The 20,221-nt window shown below is 38.3% G+C and overlaps 1 protein-coding gene across 3 annotated transcripts in view; it reads right to left on the reverse strand.

Moving 5' to 3' along the window:
* The window catches only part of RELN (reelin), a 510,762-nt gene that overhangs the window by 11,544 nt on the left and 478,997 nt on the right, over nucleotides 1-20,221 (reverse strand). For all 3 annotated transcript variants that reach the window (XM_005550435.4, XM_065542420.1, XM_045387530.2), the window contains exons 52-62: nucleotides 19,559-19,773; nucleotides 17,274-17,451; nucleotides 14,615-14,790; nucleotides 14,362-14,468; nucleotides 13,083-13,325; nucleotides 12,284-12,459; nucleotides 8,516-8,589; nucleotides 7,272-7,433; nucleotides 6,354-6,511; nucleotides 2,721-2,940; nucleotides 291-488 (exon numbers count right to left, since the gene is read on the reverse strand). In XM_005550435.4, the coding sequence (XP_005550492.3) occupies nucleotides 291-488; nucleotides 2,721-2,940; nucleotides 6,354-6,511; nucleotides 7,272-7,433; nucleotides 8,516-8,589; nucleotides 12,284-12,459; nucleotides 13,083-13,325; nucleotides 14,362-14,468; nucleotides 14,615-14,790; nucleotides 17,274-17,451; nucleotides 19,559-19,773 (1,907 nt within the window). The remainder of the gene's footprint in view (nucleotides 1-290; nucleotides 489-2,720; nucleotides 2,941-6,353; nucleotides 6,512-7,271; nucleotides 7,434-8,515; nucleotides 8,590-12,283; nucleotides 12,460-13,082; nucleotides 13,326-14,361; nucleotides 14,469-14,614; nucleotides 14,791-17,273; nucleotides 17,452-19,558; nucleotides 19,774-20,221) is intronic.

Consider the following 20,221-nt stretch of genomic DNA (forward strand, 5'->3'; position numbering starts at 1 on the left):
AACTAGCATGCCAGCAGAAAATAAATGTTTTCTAAGACTAGAAAAACAAGTTAAAGCAAGGGAAATAGGCAAAAACTGCCCTTGCATTTAGTTATTATCGTCTATTTCCTCTTGTCCCTATTCCTTGTTTTAATTTGTGCCTTTCTTGTCCTAATCAAAAATAGTAACACCACTTTGGAGATCTGGGTTAGTCTTGGTTCTGCCACCACCTAGTTTTGTGGCATTGTGATTCCCAGGGATTCACAAAGAGATTGTGCATGAGACCATGCCTTTCCATTTGAGCCACTTACAGGGGGACATTGTAAGACACTCTCTGAGCTTGTGTGAAGTCCTTTGGCTGGTGCTGGGCGATGACGTGCCAGGTGATCCCGTTGTTGACGCTATACTGCAGCAGCACCGCCTTGTCCACAGTGTGGGGGCCACTCAGGTCACTGTTGCAGCTGTCCGTCTGCGACGTGCTCCCAATTTGCAAGACAAACATGATTTTGCTGAAAAACACGAGGAAACCATCTTCATTTTTATTTATTTATTTTTTGAGATGGAGTCTTGCGCTGTCACCCAGGCTGGAGTGCAGTGGTGTGATCTTGACTCACTGCAACCTCTGCCTCCTGGGTTCAAGTGAGTCTCTTGCCTCGGCCTCCCTAGTAGCTGGGATAACAGGTGTGCACCACCACGCCTGGCTAATGTTTGTATTTTTAGTAGAGACGGGGTTTCAGCATGTTGGCTAGGCTGGTCTCGAACTCCTGACCTCAGGCGATCCACCCACCTTGGCCTCCCAAAGTGCCTGGATTACAGGCGTAAGCCACTGTGCCCGGCTGGGAAATCATCTTTAAATTCAGGAAGTATTAAAGGAGTTATACTTCCTTAGTCTTTTCTTGTTTCTAAAGTCCATAATTTCCAAGTTCATAATATAGTAGAACCAGAAGCAGCCAGTCTTGAGAGCTTGTTTGGAGGTTCTAGCAAGGGAGCACAGTTACTTGTATACCCTTCACCAAAGACTGGTCCACCTCTATTGGGGATGGTCATCCTATTCACCCAGCATGCAGCTTTGGGAGGGATGCATGTGGAGTGGTGAGGGAGGAAGGGGACACCTGCCTAGCTAGCCAGATCAGCTGAATCAACCGTGGTGATCAATGGAGTGACAGATGTCGCAGCCAGATCACCCTCACATCTGTGAAGCAGCCAGTCTTATGACTACATCACTGTTAGTAACAAAATTTATTCATATTGTCTTCTATATTATACATGTGAAGACCTCAGGCTGACTTTCTATACAAAGAAAGTATTTTTGACTTTCAAAGATGTGCCCTCTTTTCATGATGTTGGAAATCTTGTTAAGAGTATTTCATTGAAAACATCTTCTTTTCTCTGAAAGGTAATATGGACCAAACAGACAGCTGAGGACACAGAATACAACCACAATATTTATGCTGCATTCTTTTTACAGATAACTCCAAGCTGAACACATCTGGATGGGGATAAATTATGACTATTTTAGGAAAGGCTGTCTGGAGATTAGAGCTGAAGGAAAACTGAGTTAGGATGTGCAGGTTCTGAACCATGTCTGCTATTCTGTTCAACATGACATTTTGCTTTTCATTGTCATCTTTGGCCTAGATAGAGCTTTTACGCATGGGAAATAAATCCTCATAAGATTCCTCATGATTAACAGAGTACCTAATTTAAAGTAGGTGGTGGAATAAAGAGCTAGATTTAGAAACGTATAAATGCATAAACTAATTTAAAACATAGTGTGCCATTACTATGTACCTAGTTGCAGCTATATATGGTAGTGTCACAGAAAACACCAGGTTATCTCTAGATTAAGTATTTCTTTTTGGTAGGCAAAAAAAAAAAAAAAAAAAAAAAAAAAAAAAAAAAAAAAAGGAAGATGGTTGATGCAACTTTTATCATATCATGGTTGCCATACAGGAATTAATTTTATTTTCATTGTTTATCATATTAAGGGCCCCCAAACCTGCCTTTCTGCCTGTGAAAATACAACACTAATATTATATTTTCCAAAGTGAAAGGTTTTAAGTAAACTATCTTCCCATTAATCAAACACATATTCTCATAGCTACTGAACACTTTTCAGCATTCAAGAAATACTCTACAATAATATCTAGCAATCTTTTTTAAGCCTTGGAATATTTTCTTGAATTATATAGACAAAAAGCTGTGTTTACTCTGGATAAGGAAGCCAAAGCTGCGAAGCGCAGATAGGGAAGGAAATTCAGTCCTCCTTATGTCTTTGTCAGTCACTTCCCTAGTCCATTTGCAAGGTCTCTGCCCACTCTACTCTGCATTAACCCTCAGCAACTATAGCACATAAAATTTTAAAGATCTTATCCATTCATCCATCCCTCCTCCATTTCTATTTATTGTACTTACGTGTGCTAAATATAGGCATATGTTTGCATTGCTACAAATTTACTTCACATACACATTTATATATTTGCCTGTGCTCAACATTAAATTATCTATGTAGTTTATCCCGAATCATTAAAAAAAAAATATTTGGCCATTTTTCTGGGCTTATGCCTACATTACCACCACTCAGCCACTGTGAGTGAAGAAATACAAAGCAATTCTCTAATAAAGTTAAGTGAAGCATAATTCTGAGTTGTGAAACACATATGCTTCCTTGTCCCAAATTCAAATGATAGGTTTTCACTGACTAATTCTATGTCTGGACTACAATATGGATGTTTGGGTACCTTGCTCGAGTGAGATCCAGAGGCTTGGTAGCTGCTTGCCTGATCTGACAGCCATTAAAGTACAGTGAGTCTCCATGGGCGTAGGGGGCCAGCTGCCCACAGCCACTTCCTATGACTCCACCTTGAATGGTCTCCCAGTTTGCCTCGGTGACTCTTGCGGACTCAAAATTATCTTTAATATAACTGGGAAGGTCGTGACTGAAAACAGAGCAGTCATCACCTAGAGGACAAGGAATAGTCACAGAAATTAACTGGACCAACCAGAGTTATTCAAGATTAAGAACAAGTATTCAAGTTCAGATTTAAGTCGTTGTTGTTGTAAGAATGGCAAAATACAATGAACTTAAACAACTTTACCAAAAAAAAAAAAAAAAAAAAAAAGCTAAACAACCCCATCAAAAAGTGGGTGAAGGATATGAACAGATACTTCTCAAAAGAAGACATTTATGCGGCCAGCAAACATATGAAAAAAAGCTAATCATCACTGGTCATTAGAGAAATGCAAATCAAAACCACAATGAGATACCATCTCATGCCAGTTAGAATGGTGATCATTAAAAAGTCAGGAAACAACAGATGCTGGAGAGGATGTGGAGAAATAGGAAAAATTTTACACTGTTGGTGGGAGTGTAAATTAGTTCAACCATTGTGGAAGACAGTGTGGTGATTCCTCAAGGATCTAGAACTAGAAATACCATTTGACCCAGCCATCCCTTTACTGGGTATACACCCAAAGGATTATAAGTCATTCTACTCTAAAGACACATGCACATGTATGTTTATTGCAGCACTATTCACAACAGCAAAGACTTGGAACCAACCCAAATGCCCATCAGTGTTAGACTGGGTAAAAAAAATGTGGCACATATATACCATGGAATACTATACAGCCATAAAAAAGGATGAGATCACGTCCTTTGCAGGGACATGGATGAAGCTGGAAATCATCATTCTCAGCAAACTAACACAAGAACAGAAAACCAAACACTGCATGTTCTCATTCATAGTTGGGAGCTGAACAATGAGAACACATGGACACAGGGAGGGGAACATCACACACCAGGGCCTGTTGGGGGATAGGAGGCAAGGGGAAGGATAGCATTGGGGGAAATACCTAATGTAGGTGATGGGTTGGTGGGTGCAGCAAACCATCCTGGCACATGTATACCTATGTATCAAACCTGCACATTCTGCTCATGTATCCCAGAACTTAGGGAAAAAAAAGGAAACGTAACAAAATCCAGCAAAAATAAATAAATAAATAAATAAATAAATAAATAAATAATTGAACGTTCTTACATTAAAAAAAAAAAAAAAAAAAAAAAAGAATGGCAAAATACTAAGTAGATACAGACTCCCAGAAGTAAATGTTTTGTTTTGGCAATTATTGGCTTATATCGTTGGAAAAAAAATCCAATTTTCTTTGAGTCAATGTTAACTGAAATATGTAGTGCTCATGTCCGTATCTGCTGTGTAAAACTGTTGTTTAAATACCACAGCATCTGGCTGGGCCTTGAATGTTTACCAGTGGTGGGTCTCAGTAGGGAACTCTCACCCTGGTATAAGAGGCCTATCTAATTTCTTTTTTCCTAGCATGATTTGTAGCAGAAAATACAGGTTAATATATACTTGATGATTCTTAAGAGTAGAGTCTATATTTTAACTCGTTGGATTCCAGCATCTAAAACAATATTTAGCACATATAAGATAGTAATGGGCGGGGCACAGTGGCTCATGCCTGTAATTCCAGCACTTTGGGAGGCTGAGGTGGGAAGATCACCTAAGGTCAGGAGTTCGAGTTCAGCCTGGCCAACATGGTGAACCACCCCATCTCTACTAAAAATACAAAAAAAAAAAAAAAAATGAGTTGGGCATGGTGGCACGTGCCTGTAATCCCAGCTACTCAGGAGGCTGAGGCAGGAGAATCACTTGAACCCAGGAGGCGGAGGTTGCAGTGAGCTGAGATCATGCCACTGCACTCCAGCCTGGGCAACAAGAGTGAAATCCATCTCAAAAAAAAAAAAAAAAAGAAAAAAAAAAGATACTCAGTAATGAAGCTGGGATACATAAAATAAATAATGATAAAACTGGAAGTGTCTCTCAGAGACCACTGAACTGAATTACTGGCATTTAAGTAAGATATTATATTAGCAAATGTGTATGTGCTTGCATTTCCCCTTGATTTAAACAGTACATTTTTTCTACATGTCCTTAATAGTTTAAAATTAAAGTTCAGGGGAGAGGGCAAATTCCAGACATCTAGGACTTCTTGTGAGACATTTGATTCACTCATTTGCCTAGAGTTAAAATTCTCCAGCCAATATAGTGACAGACCCAGCTGGTCTCAGTGACAGTGACACCAGCGGAGAAAGGAGATGGCTAAGTAATTTCTAACATCAGAGATGTGCAGCAGTCTACATTAATCATATCCATTTGATTTTGATGCAAGGAAACATCAACCAAGAAATCTAAATAGATCCGACTCCGGAATTCAAATACATGGATTCTTACATTGCATATCTGGGGGAAATTGGGTAACTCCGCTCCTCCTTGGATAAATCTCTCAGCCATGAGAGACAGCAAGGCTGATTGGAAGGAACACCTTGAGTGGTGGTCTTTCTGATATTTGCTAGCTGTGTGACCTTAGGCAGGTCACTTAGCCTCCCTGAGTCTCAGTTTCTTTGCCTGTAGCATGGGAATAATTATATTAACCACAGATAACTGATGGGGATATCATAGATTACAAGCGACTGAAGAATAAGTTGGTGTATACTATGTAAATAGTAAAGCATAAGACAGTGTAAGGATTCATTCAAAGAAGATTTATTAGCATTGCTATCGGCCAAGTATTAAGCTATGAGGATACAGAAGGTTAACTATGGAAAGTGAACTTTGTAATGATAGAGGCTGAAACCTGTTGGAAACATTGGCTCAAAGGAAAACAGGCCTGTAGACCTTCTAACAGACCAACAGAGCAACTTCCTATGATGTGAGGGGTGGAGTGGATACTCTCTGCCCAGGATACATACTCAGCCTCTAGAAACTCAAGGAGTGAAATGGATTTCTTTGAGTCATAAAGGGGTGTGTGTGTGTGTGTGTGTGTGTGTGTGTGTGTGTCAGTATCACAGTGACCTGGAAACCAGAACATCTTGAGTTGTCAGCTACATCTTAGGAGAACAGCGGCAGCTGCTGCTGGAAGAGGCTGAGGAAGGAGGGATACTGTTCAAGTACGTAGGCACAGGCAGCTAGGCCAGGAAGGAGGGAGGCCTAGAGGTGGAAATTAAGTATTGGGGATGTGGGTGGGGGTAGGGAGTTATATGAAAGACAGAGAATGTGAGGTACTATACCATATCCTGATTTAGCATATCTGGATTTATATGCTTATAAATTTATAGAATGTCTGGGGTAGATTTCAATTCTATATTTTAAAAAATACCTTCAGGAATATTGCATAAGGCTATGCTTAATAATTTGTCCCAAAGTTTAATAAGGAGTGACCAAGGAGTGTGTCATGAATCTCAGACCCCTCAGGCTGGAATTTCTATCCATTTCCTAGTGGACTTTGATATACATGCTAAGATGAGGAGAACCTCATGGTCTCCTGTATCAAAATTGACAGCCTGGGATTCAGACCTTGGAAGCTCTCATCGCAGATGCAGATGGCGCCAGTCGTGCAGTATCCGTGCCCGCTGCAGAGCTTGGGGCAAGCCTCTCCAATGTACACGTGGTCAATTGCCCAGCTTTGCTTCTCAGTTTCTTCTCCCTTCTGGATCCAGCGGAACTGTGTCGCACTGAAAGAACCACAGAGAGCAGAAGGGGTTCAGTAGGTTGTTACTTCCATGGCTGCGTCCTGCCTCCAGCCTATCTGGGAGAGGGGACTATTTATGAGAAAAGGGCTTCCCAAATGTCTTCCTGAAGCACCCTGCTGGCAGAGGTGAGAGAACTTGTATTTCTCAGACTCGGGGAGTATAACCCAAAATGCCATTCTGGAAACTTGTATCTTCTCTGAAAATTTCATGTGAATTTCCTATTCTAGTCCATAATAAATCTGTGTTCATTTTTCCTATAAAGGTGTATCATTTTCCAAATTTTTGAGTAAACCAAATCTGCTCTAGGAAGATTGCACTCCATTGTATTTATCCTGCAGCTTTGTGTAACCTGTCAGCCCTACACACCCAACTGGTATTTGTATCTGGATGAGAAGCGCAGCCTTTGGGAGGGCAGAACACTGGGGCAAAACTGGTGCCAATGCCAGTCTTGGATTAGGGTCTGTCATTCAGGGCCTGTGATTGAGTTTGGTACATGCTATGGTATTAAGTCAAAGGAAATCTGAGATCTCTGAATCATTTACAGACAAACTCCAATTTCCCCTGGGACATGCAGTTGCCATTTGGGGGCATGGGTTGGTGACAGGAGGGAAAGAAGATGGGAGAGAGCACCAGGGCTGCAGGTAAAGCTCTGGCTCACACTGTCAGTTGTTTTCAGCTCACTGCATGAACTCTGTAGAGAGGCCAGATAATTTCACAAAGTTTACCTTAATTTGCAACCTACCTGGAGGAGACATGGTCAGGCAGCTGGATGGTGATTCTTTTCCAGCTTGAGCTGTTGACAGAGTTGTAGATGGTGGCTTCATGGAACTGGAAAGGGGAGCAGCCAATGCTGTTAGAAGAGGAAGGAAGGCACTGGGTCTGTACAAGCTGCCAGGAATCTGATCTGCAGAAACCAGAAGGCTTTGTTAGACAAATTGTAAGAGAAACATATAATCTGTCTAATGTCAAGGTAATACTTTGTGGTCAGGTTAAATTAAAATATTTGTATATGAGTTTCCTGTCTTCTATATACATTTATAATTACAGATTATAAAAAAATATTTTCAGAAATATTCTAACTCTTTAAAAGCACACGGACAACAGAATAAAATAATAGCATGCATAGCAATGAATTCTGGTGGAGTCTTCCTACTGACATTGTTACTAGAAATATACCTGGAGTTGACTGACAAAATTGTCCGTCTCCTCAAACTTAATGTAATTAGTGTTTAAAGGTGATAGTGGGAGGGCTATTAACCCTAATAAGGTAACTGAACTATGTCAGACTTTTATTCAATACTGCTAATATGCTTTAGAAGAGGTGACTCTGGCTGGTGCATATTCAGATCATTCAAAGTTTTTGTTAGAGGTAGCTGAAAATGAGTAACATGAATAAGAGAGTTCCACTCTGAGGACAAATGTAGTGCTTTGCTTATTTTGATAAAATTTAAAATACAGAGTTTCTTGGTGGCAGCCTTGTATGAAAATTGATTTTTTTTGGTTTGAAGGAAAATTTTGAAAATAAGACATATGTATACATTTTGTACAAGTGAAATTTATATAAAAATATGCATGAACTGCCACTTTTAGGATATAAGGTTATTCCTCTGTAAGCAACTGCCCTAACCTGTAATTCCCAGCACTCTGGGAGGCCGAGGCAGGCGGATCACCTGAGGTCAGGAGTTCAAGACCAGCCTGACCAACATGGAGAAACCCTGTCTCTACTAAAAATACAAAATTAGCTGGGTGTGGTGGCTCATGCCTGTAATCCCACCTACTCAGGAGGCTGAGGCAGGAGAATCGCTTGAACCCAGGAGGCAGAGGTTGCGGTGAGCTGAGATCCCGCCACTGCACTCCAGCCTGGGCAACAAGAGCGAAACTCTCTCTCTCTCTCTCTCACACACACACACACACTCACACTCTCACGACAACCATTTGGATTGGGTATTCAAGTTTGGAGATAATGTTAAAAATTATTTCACAAACCTTGCATCCTTAGTGTATTCCAACATTACAGAATGAAGGTCACCGCAAGAAGTGGCTTCACAACCCACCACAATCTAAAACAAATGTAAACAATCAATACACAGGTAAGATTAGATGATACTGAATCCCATTAATTAAAAATCCCATCCTGCCATTTATTACTCTGACAGGTAATATTCAGAGAAGCTTTTACAGAGCAGCCTGCTGGGATACCAAGAATACATTCTTTTGGATTCTGTTATAGACGTTCAATTTTGCATGGAGATGAAAATTAAGGTTTTAAAAGTTACATTTCTATTCACTAAATTAGTATAATGCATTAATCACAGATCTGGGTAAGATAAATTGGCCAAAAAGAAAGTAACATTAGCCGAATTTATAGACAGAAACTGTAAGTATCACTGATTCAAAACATTTTCATTGATAGCCTAACTTTCTTGATTGTTACTATTAAATTTTTATTTGGAATTAAAATCAACAATTTTAATTACTTAATATTTGTTCTTGGGGTTTTCTGTATTTCCGTATGAATGAAAGCTTTCCATATTATATGCAATTAAATGTTTGAATCAGTAATACATAAATGCTATAAAAATTTGGTGATTCAAATTTAAGTCCTAATCATCTATTTAATCAAGTCCTATTTCAGCACTGATAACTAGGGAAGGTTAGTGCTAAAAATTTCAGGCCATACAGTCATGAATAAAACAACTCTAAATTCAGAGAGAGAATAAGAAGCATAATGATAGTGGGAATCATAAAAGACACAAATATAATGCTGTGGTGCTTCAAAGGAGATAGCATTTGATTAAATGGATTAGAAAATAATCAGATAGGGTACATGCAAGCTGCCCCTGAAGACTGGGAAGAGTGTGAGAGGTAGAAATAGGAAAAAGATATTTAGGTGAAAGAAACAGTGCGAGTGAAGACAAAGTAGAGAATCGTGGTGGCACATCCAGAGCACAGCATATAGCATGTTTTGGTCCAAGTATAGCGTATATGAAATATTCAGAGGTGAGGTTAGAATGGTCGGTTGAATTTGGCAGATCAGAAACTGTAGCCTAAGGTGTTTGACCTTAATTTGATAAGTGGGAGAGTCATTAAAGGTTTCTGAGCAGTGGAATAATGTGCTGCTTAGAGATATGCTTTATAAAGATCAATCTGACTGTGATGTCAAAGACACATAGGAGTGGAGAGAGACTGGGAGTGAAAAGAGTACTTAGTCAACTATTGATTTAGTTAGGGCCAGAACAGAGGTGGTGATAGTGCAAACAGAGAAGATTGGATGGATACCAGGAACATTGGAAAGTAGAATTCAAAGGATGTAGTCACTAGATATGATTAGATATGAAAAGTGAAAAATCAAAGCACAGTCGAACATTTCAAGTTGGTTACTAGGTGAATGGTGGTGCCATCGAGAGAAACAGGAAAATCAGAAAGAGGAGTTGGTATGGTGAGGGAAGATATTAAGTGCACTGTTAGACACATTCAGTTGAGGTGCCAATGTGCACAAAGGTGTAGACATGTGTAGGGGCTATTACAAATATTGAATTAATTGTTAGCCAGTCAACATTGGATGTGCAGATTTGAAATTTGCTCTTCAAGATATGATTCTTGAAGCTAGATGATTGGATACAATTCCTGATGGTGAGAAGGTCTATGGAGAGAGAAGAAAGTTGATACATACTGAGAAATGCTGACATTTAGAGGGCTAAGGGGAGAAAAGCCATAAGAAGATAGTAGATATCAAAGAGGTAAAAGGAGAACCAGCAGAGAACCCAGAAGCCTAGGGGAAAGATAATTCCACAGGTTGAAGAGGGCGAGAATAACAGTGTCAAATGGTGTAGAGAGGAAAGGGAAGATGGGGATACGCAAAAGCTGTTGACATTGGGTACAGTAAGACTCTGGTGACTTTCAAGTATGTAGTTTTAGTGATACTTTACTGAATTTTTGAGGATAAACTCCCTGTTTTTCCTAAGGAAATTGCCTTGGTTAGAGAAAGAGAGACCCAGTCTCTTCAGTGCAGTGACCTCTGTTACAGAAGTAACAAAAGAGGAGGCTCCAATCAACTCAATCAAATATAATGCCTTTGATCTGGGCCACAACGTTAACGTGGTAGAGGGAAAATCTTCACTCTTAAGGAACACGGCTTAGAAACAGAGGAAGTATAACACTTCTTCATATCACTAAGTTAAGACTAGTCCTGAAGGAATGGTAGCATTTGGGGAGCTTGCCTTACCCTCTAGTCTCTGAAGGGGAGTTTAACATAGAGCTGAGGCAAAAAGCAAATACATTTTTATTTCTGCTAATAAAGATTTTCACTATTAACTGTCATTGTAGTATATCAAAAAAGGGTATTAGAATAACTGATGTCTTTAAAATGACCTAGTAATACAATGCATTTCTGTAATGGCTTTGTGTGTGTGGGATAGGGTCTTGTTCTGTTGCCCTAGCTGGAGTGCAGTGGTGGGATCATAGCTCACTGTAACCTCCAACCCCTGGGCTCGAGTGATTCTTGTGCCTAGCTTCCTGAGCAGCTAGGACTACAGGTACATCCCACCATGCCCAGCTAATTTTTTTTTTTTGTAGAGACAGGGGTCTTGCTATGTTTCCCAGGCTGGTCTTGAACTCTTGGCCTCAGAGATCCTTCCTCCTCAGCCTCCCAAAGTGCTGGGATTACAGGTGTTTGCAATAGAGATATATCAATTGATATTGCTTTGCCTTTCTCTGAGTGTCTATTAATTATTTATATCTTCACTTACATCCTATATGAATCAAGTATTCAGTTTAAAATATTTGAGAGTTCTCCTTAATTATTTGAGGATTTAGGAAGTTCCAACAAGACTAATGTCATATAGGCATATGAAATGAGAGACACAAGAAAATAGAAAGATATACTGAAAAAAAATAGATGGAGAAAAAATGGCTCAATCCACATAATAGGCATGGAGTAAGAGAAAGAGGCAGAGAGAGAGAGAGAGATGATAGAGGAAGCGAAGGGAGAGAGCGAGAATTGTGCAACATAAAAAGGAGATAGTGTTACAGAGAGCTAGAAGTAGGCAGTCTCCTATTTGAGCTTTTAATTTACAAGGTTAGGGAGACTGAAATCCAGATTACATATATAAGATGGAATATATTCAGTTGGTGTAAAAGTAATTGCAGTATTTGCCATTAAAATGAATGGCATTAAAAGTAATTCTTTTTTTTTTTTTGGAGACACAGTCTCGTTCTGTCACCCAGAGTGCAGTGGTATGATCTCGGTTCACTGCAACTTCTGCCTCTCAGGTTTCAGCGATTATTATTTCTCAGCCTCCCGAGTAGCTGGGATTACAGGTGTGTACTACCACGCCCGGCTAATTTTATTTTATTTTATTTTATTTATTTTTTTTTGTAGAGACAAGGTTTTGCCGTGTTGGCCAGGCTACTCTGGAGCTCCTGGCCTCTTGGCCTCAAGTGATCCTCCCGCCCCAGCCTCCCAAAGTGCTGGAATTATAGGCGTGAGCCACCGCACTCAGCCTGCAATTACTTTTGCACCAGCCTAATAGTTACATTTCTTGCTGTGTCCCAACATTTTCAGGGATTTCATCTATCCTCAAAAAATCATACTTGAATAAAGGTCTTTGCAAAAGATGACCTCTTTTATTCATAAGATAAAGTCTCTTTTAATGAATAATATCAGTCATTTCCTTAAAGTTGTCTGAATAAACATTCTCCCCCGGGCCCCAAATGCAATGCTACTTTCTGTTTTAAAGAGTCACTTTTCCTTACTTTAAACTGCATCATGTATCCTGGCTGTATAATGAGTTCTCGGGAGGAGAGAGCATTGTGAGTCTTGTCCTTCTTTTTATTTGGCCAATAGAGGTGGAAGGATGGATTGCCACAAAATCCTGCTGTTCTTACAGCATTAGGGTAAAAACTCCAGTTTTCTTCATGGGAAGTGCCTTCTGTTAAGGAAAATTGGAAGCAATATGGCATGTTATTCTCTTGAGGAAAATTGGAAGCAATATGGCGTATTATTCTCTTGAACTGATTGATTTATTGTTGAATTCTTTAAATTTTTATACTCTACTAGCTTTCTGCTTACACTTTAGGATTTTTATTTTATTTAACTGGGATAATGCATAAATCCAACATGAGAAATCAAACTTAGACAAGACTATTAAATGGTAGTATAATGATTACCGTACTTTTAAAATGTAATTGCTAGTCTAGGTAACTTAGCACTGAAAAGTTCTTGATATACTTCGTCAGCCAGTGCATTAAGTATTTCTGTGACACATTAATCACTAAAGAAACTAAAATTATTTGGGAGTATTGAAATTTCAAATTATATTTAAAGCCAGACATTGTGCCTTTAACAGGATTTATTGAATTCTCAGTGGACATTTCAACAGGCAGCCAACTTTGAAGATTTATAAACCATTGGGCAAAATAACAGCTAACATTTGTTGAGCAGGAGTATGGGCTAGGCATTCTTATAAATGCCTTTCATGTGCTAATGTATCTGAAGACATAAGCAGAAAAATGGCTTACAGGAAAGAAAATTGTTCAATGTCTTGTTTCTTACCATCATCAAAAGTGTCCACCAATTGGCTGGGATTGATTTCTGCTCCACCAATCAAAATATTGTCCAGTGCCCACTGAGCACGCTCCACCCCAGAGACCACAATTCCATTGCTGATCACAAAAGGCTGCCACCAACGAAGTCGAGTTGTGTTGGTAAGTGCATCTTCAGGAAGAAGTATGTAGTCATGTCTAACAGAAATGTATTTCTGGTAATCCATCTCATGGAGCAAAGTCCAGGTAATTCCTATAACAACAAATATACCAATATATCTAGTATCTCCTGCCTCCTGATAAACCACCAGTATACTTCAGATACTGTGAACTTCCCAAAGAAATTTTCAACCAGCAAATGGCAACTGATTTTGCTGACTTTGATGTTAGGTATTCACTACTTATAAATACTGTTTCTGTATGAGGCTAATGATATGAGGGGAAGGGTATTTCGAAAGAGTTGGCCAAAATAAAAACACTGAAGTAAAAATTAGTTATGTTTTGCTTTTAAAATTCAGTTCTAAATTCTTATTTCTCAGAAATGAGATATACCTATGTTTTACATGTTTTTGGCAATAGCTTTCAGTATTAAAATAGTTATTGTAATTTTATGCAATTTTGTAATTATTTGGACTGGTATAAAGTTTATCTCTTCTTGCTTGGTAAGATTGCAGGTGGGATGTTTAGTTACTTAAGAAAACATCCTTCAAATACCTTAAAATACTTCAGAGTCATCTGTTAATCAGCTAGTTATTAAGAATGATATCTATCTGCTAAAGTAGATTTTTCTAAAGACACCATGGTATTACTGGTCTCATTTTAGCTACTTCAAAATAAAACAGAATTCTATTAAAATATTCTATGACAAACTCACAAAATCAGACTTTTTTTTCACAATTTTTAAAGATTTCTATAGATTATAGCATTTACTACATGTTTACACATAAGCTTTAAAAATGCTTTAAAGTTTTAAAAATGATCTTTTACTTGGAAATCATACAAAATGCATTTCTTAATTGTATCACTCAAGCTTCAGTAAAGCACAGAGGTTGTTTATTCATAAAGTTTGGACTTTATTTTTTAATGTGGTTTCTCTCTTGTCCCCTTTTTGCATAACACAGAAGTCACTTGTACAGTACATGTAATACAAACAAAATCTGTAGCTTTTTCTTTGTGAGTTTCACAATTGAAACTGTGAAGTCGGCAAAGCTTTGCAGAGACTTTTCTGAGGGTGTTGGATGGAATTTGGGACTCTGCTCCAAGGTGTGGTTTTCACCCCTGACACGTGCCTCCATCGGTAGAGTAGTCCAACAGCACGCCTTCCTTCCGGCAGATGGGACGATGGCAAGAGGTCATGTTGTTCTCACTCCCAATGCGCCCCCAGTATTGCAGGAACCTGAATGCAAGCACATTTTATCCATCAGAATAATTCATTAGAACAAATACTCTACTCAAGTCCTGGATAATTTCTTCCATACAAGTGTTCCTTGCTTTGGGACCAATTTGCTATGTTGCAATAGAAATAACAAAAAATTGACTTACTTTGCACCTCGAAGATCCAAATCTTGTGTAATCGCTTGTCTCACAGTAGATCCCCCAAAATAGAGTGCAGTGTCCTCAGCAAGAATTCCACACTCAGTGCAAGTACTTCCACCTTCTAAGGACATCCATAAGTCAGGTTTGATTTCTTCACTGTCAAAGCGTTCCTTCAGGAAAGTCTGGAAAAAACATAAGCCAGATGTGGTCAAGAAAACAACTTCAGATAACTATGGAATATTTAAGACAATACAGAGTGATATCTTGGACTTAAAAAAAATAGAGCTGATTTCAAATGCTTTTCAAAGATGTTCAAAAAAATAACAGGCTATTTCCACAATGTTCTTTTCTGTCATATATTGAAAATCATTTAAACTGCCCAAATAATGTTTAATAATTGAAATTTAAAATAACTGTAAAGCTGACTATATCAATTTTTTTTTTTTTTGAGACGGTCTTGCTCTGTCACTTGGGCTGGAGTGCAGTGGCACAATTTCGGCTCATTGCAGCCTCTGCCTCCCGGGTTCAAGCTATTCTCATGCCTCAGCCTCCTGAGTAGCTGGGATTACAGGTGTGTGCCACCATACCTGGCTATTTTTTTGTATTTTTAGTAGAGATGGGGTTTCACCATGTTGGCTAGGCTGGTCTCGAACTGCTGACCTCAAGTGATCTGCCCACCTCCGTCTCCCAGAGTGCTGCAATTACAGGTGTGAGCCACCATGCTTGGCCATATTATAGTAACACTTCTATTTGTAAAAAGTTATTTAAGCATATACCCCCAAATATGTATATTTGTTTATATAGTATATAAAAGTATTATTGTAATGTATTATGAAACATGCCAAAAAAAAAAAAAAGGAAATTTGAAAGCAATAAGATAAAATATAAACATGCAATCCAGCACTTTCCCACCAACATTCCCCAATAGATTGTCCTGGTGTGTGTGCCCTCACTTTGGAGACTGCCTGAGGCAGCCAAGATCCTTCAGCTCTAGCACAGAGTGAACCCTGAAGGTCTATATGGTTAGGCAGGGACACTTGAAATCAAATCTCTCTATATAAAGTCAAAAGAAAGTAAACTTTAGAAGGCAGTTTGAAAGATGTTTCACCTGTTTATCAGGGCCAAGTTGTAGGGCGACAAGTACTCAAAATCTAGAATAAAATATTTTTTCCCTGGGTCTCCAGTTTATCCTTGTAACTGAGAATGATTGACAACCAGGAAATCTATTTTTTAGAGAGTGTACAAAGTATAAAGGTTCGTGGCTACATTTTATGTAAAATTTACTTATCTCCTCACAGTCAAGGTCTTAATTTCCCCATTCATTCTGTCCACAGTACTTTCATTTTATCCATAATGCAGATTTGTATTAGGTAGAGACACATTTTTTCTTGTTTAAAATGATGAAAAGATATCATAAAGGCAATTTGTTCTAGTTGCAGTTGCAATAGCTGTATACAGAAAAACCTATATTTTTTCATTTAAGGAGCGTTCTATCTTACTGTGTAGTTAAAATGATTTAAACAGTTTCTTAAACTTAGAAGATAATTCTATAGTTAAAGATATACAGTCAAATGTCAGTCTGACGTCATCCCACTAATGGATAGCAAATGAATATGTTTTATAACTGAAGGTTTGTAAGAAAACAAGTGTTAGAAGAAATGCGTGGTTAACCACATAAACTATCATTAGAAGATTTTAATCAGGGTTTATAGTTTTATAGATTTGTACAATTTCTTATCCAACTGAGGAATACTAATAAAATTTGAGTGCTCATGAAAGAAATTAGATTTTCAAAAGTTTATTAATTATCTGTGGTATATAAAGCTATGTTTTCCCTGTGGTAACCTCATTTGTTAATAATGTACTTACATCTTCAGACACAAATGAGCATTGTTCCAATTTTATTTAAAAAATGTTCAATTCCATAGTTGAAGTATTAGAACAAACACAAATGACAGAACAGATTTGGTTTACATTGTTGCCTTTCATATGTTGGATTTCAATCACTAGGAATTTTGCTTTTTTTAGCCGAGTCATTTATCTATTATTGTAATGACAAATGCACTATGTTTATTCACAGAATTAGAGTACATATATGGCAACTGTGTTGAGTAACTATTTGCTTTGCATATTAAATAATGATGTAACAGCTAAAGCTTTCAAAAATGACCTCTCCATTCTTAATACACAACCCCATTTCAGTAGTCAACAAATCAGAACATAGAATTTTCTAAACAAAAATGCAGGTACTGTTTAGGCCTTTTTGAAAATTTGGTCTTTTGTGATAATGTATATTATCTGCTTTATTTCATAACAACAGTAACAATAATATCCTCCTTCAAATAGTGCATCAGTTGAAAAAATGAAGTAAAAAAGGCTTAATATTGACTTTATAAAGAGTCTGCTTAAGAAAAAAAAAAAAACCCAGAGTATTTATCATTTGTAATCCGTACAGTCTGGCTCATTTTATGAATTGGATAAACTGTACTAGAACTTGATCCTAATATTCTTGTACTTAGGAAGCATTTTTAAAGTTTCTATTCAAATGATTTTATTTCCTGGGGGACCCAAAGGACATTGTTATAGATTATGTCTCATATATAAGTTGGTTCCTAGGCATGGCCCATGATGTGAGTAATGCTTCTGTCCAGAGCTTTACCCTTACCTTCAGAGTGTGGGTCAAGTAGCAGTTTGGCCCTGAGTATCCTGGATCACAGATGCACTGTTCCCTTAAGCAATCTCCATGGCCCCTGCAGTTGTCCAAGCATCCAGGGCCCAGGTAGAAATTATCGATTGCCCACTGCATGTCTGAGTACTTCTGATAGAACCTAAACCTCACTGGACTATTGACAATGCAAAAGCAAAGGAGTGAAAAACAAAAGTTAACTTTATTTAGGTCCATTGTCCTGCATGTTGTATTCAGTACTCAAGAGAAAAAACATTTAAGACACTCTTACTAGATGAAACAGGTTAATAAAAAATGTTTTCTGAGCACTTTTATCTTTCTAGTAATGGAACTTTCAAGCTGGTTTTATTTAAATTTCAGAATATCGGGGCAAACTTGCACAACAAAGTTAAAATCAGTGGAATCTCTGTGTCCAGAAATAGAAATATTTAAATATACAAATCTGTAACTTTCATAAATCAGGTTTCTTCTGAACTGGAGTTCTGTGGTCATGACGCAATTTAGATTCACTAATTTCATTCCTGAAATTGTACAGAAGGTGAGTGACGCCTTTGGCAAGAGCCTTGTCAGCATACACACAGCCCTCAGGCCGTTGGGAGGCAGCATTTTCTGAATTCCCTGAAGACAATCAATATTCTCAGAGTAACTGTGCTAATTACAAAACAATTTTGAAAGGCTTATATTAAAGGACATTTTCTCTGAGATTTTAATTTCATCTTTGTTCTTCTCTGTCTTCTGGGGGGAAAAAACAAGCCTCATAATTATCCTTATATTAAAATATGCCATGCTGTTTTGGTTTAAAGAGTCCAAAGTACATGAAGGAACTTTCTGGGGTGATATAAATGTTCTGTACCATGTTTTATGTGGTGGTTACGTGGGTTGCACAACAGTAAAAACTCATTGATCTGAATAATTAATTAAGATGTATGTATTTTACTGAATGTAAATTATACCTCATTATTACAAAAAGAGAGAGAATGGGAGGGGAAAATGAGTCTATGATAGACATTATGGTGGTTCCCCAGCATCCATTTCGCCCCAGATAATCCATGAAATGATCATTGTAATATCACTTTCCTAACTATTGAGTGGCTAATTGGTACCAATGGGATGCAAGGTGGTGCTTGTTCTGGCTGTCTCGGAACAAAAAGCAACTATTTTTCTTTCTCACTGGACATAAGTACGGAAGCATCCTGCCCCAGTTCTCTGGCTGCCATCTCATGTTCAATTGCAAAACCAGCCGGAGAGAGCAGAGTATGGTGCCAGTGCTGTGGACAGCAGACATTCTCTTAAGAGAATAAGGCAGAACAGTGTCCCTGAAGACACCGTTCCACTTACAAATCAACCAACCCTAGAGTTCATTTATCTTTGGATTCATTCATTATAGATACAACAAATTTTGAGCTGGTTTGAATTGGGTTTTCTGTTCCTTGCAGCTGAAAGCATCCTGATTTAGTTCCTTAGTATGTTAATTGAATAAGCTCTTTAGATACATTCCAGAAAACCATGAGTGGTAATAATAATATCTGTGGGACACTGGGAAATCTGTGTGTAAGCACTTTATTCAAAGGCTCTGTATGTTTCACAAGAAGATTCATTTAGTCAGACCATCTGATTAATACAGTTGAAGTGCACCTGTTGTTTTCCTTTGTGTATCTTTCCCCCTACTTTTAAAGTAGAAGATAAGTCTTTAATTTAAGGAATTGCCTTAAATTAATATATCCACAGACTTTGCAGAGCAAGGTGTAATTACCTGTGCTCATCACTGGTCCAGGCTGATTACCTCTCACTGCAGGATCAGAACTTAATGCTTTGGTAAGAGGAAAATGGATCCTGTAAGTCACACTGGTAGAAATAGCATGATGAGTTAGGATTTGCTCCTGGCTCTGTCTATCATGGAATGATAAGGCAATAATGTGGAAAGTATGTAGTGCACAGCGGTCCACAGTCTACAAGGTTGAGAAGGTAGGGTACACCTTTTCATCTGGCTCCAAGGCCATAATTATTGCTCTGTTCCCATTTGAGGTGTGGAAAATAGAAGAGTCTGCGAAAGCCCATTTTGCCAAGTCTGAGGATTACAAATTGAGGTCTGAAGTTAGCTCATCATGGAAGTTATGATGAAAGTCACCAATTAAAGAACCTTTAGAGTTAGGGAGAAAGAAAGCACTTTTCCCACAAATACACATAATTTCAGGCTTGACAACAGTGTACCTAATGGGCTTCTGGATGCTTGGAACCAAGCTTTGTTTTGGTTTTCTACTTACTTTCCCACTAAGCTTTCAGGAAGTGGGTAGGTGATCCTTTTCCACCCTTTAGTTGGGAAGAATACAGATGGCTGAGAAACAGTTCCAGAGCATTTTGGGTCAGCAGGCAAGCACTGAGGGACCAGATAATTCCAGCTCACACCAAAGTCAGTAGAGTACTGCACATGAATTTGATTCTGGGCAATTTTTTCAGACACCTTACATCCAACAGAGATCTAATAAACAGAAAAGCAAGATCAAGGTATTAAAACTATATGATTCTCCTCCAAGGACTTGGCAACAAAAAAGCTGCCGATCACTTGATACGCACGTTACCACATTCATCCTGTATTTTCAGATTCATTATTTGTTCTGCTAACGGACAGAGAAATGATTGCCCCAGGTGACAAATTATAGAAAGTGCCAAATATATTGTGTAGGGGGTTTGGAGAGAAACTTAGACCCCATGCTTCTGCCATGCTGGCTGAATGCCTTGGAAGGCCTGGGCTCACTCCTACAAACTGTTAGTTGTGCTAATGGTCTGGCACTTCTATTTGGCAGAATACTTAACCAAGAAGGACTGCTAACAGCTTTACCAATTTTACTATTTTATTGTATAATTTATGACTCTTAATACAACACTTTCAACTACAAGTAAGATGAAATAATAACTGAAGGTAGTTT

This window comes from Macaca fascicularis, chromosome 3, assembly GCF_037993035.2.
Source record: "Macaca fascicularis isolate 582-1 chromosome 3, T2T-MFA8v1.1".
NCBI lineage: Eukaryota > Metazoa > Chordata > Mammalia > Primates > Cercopithecidae > Macaca > Macaca fascicularis.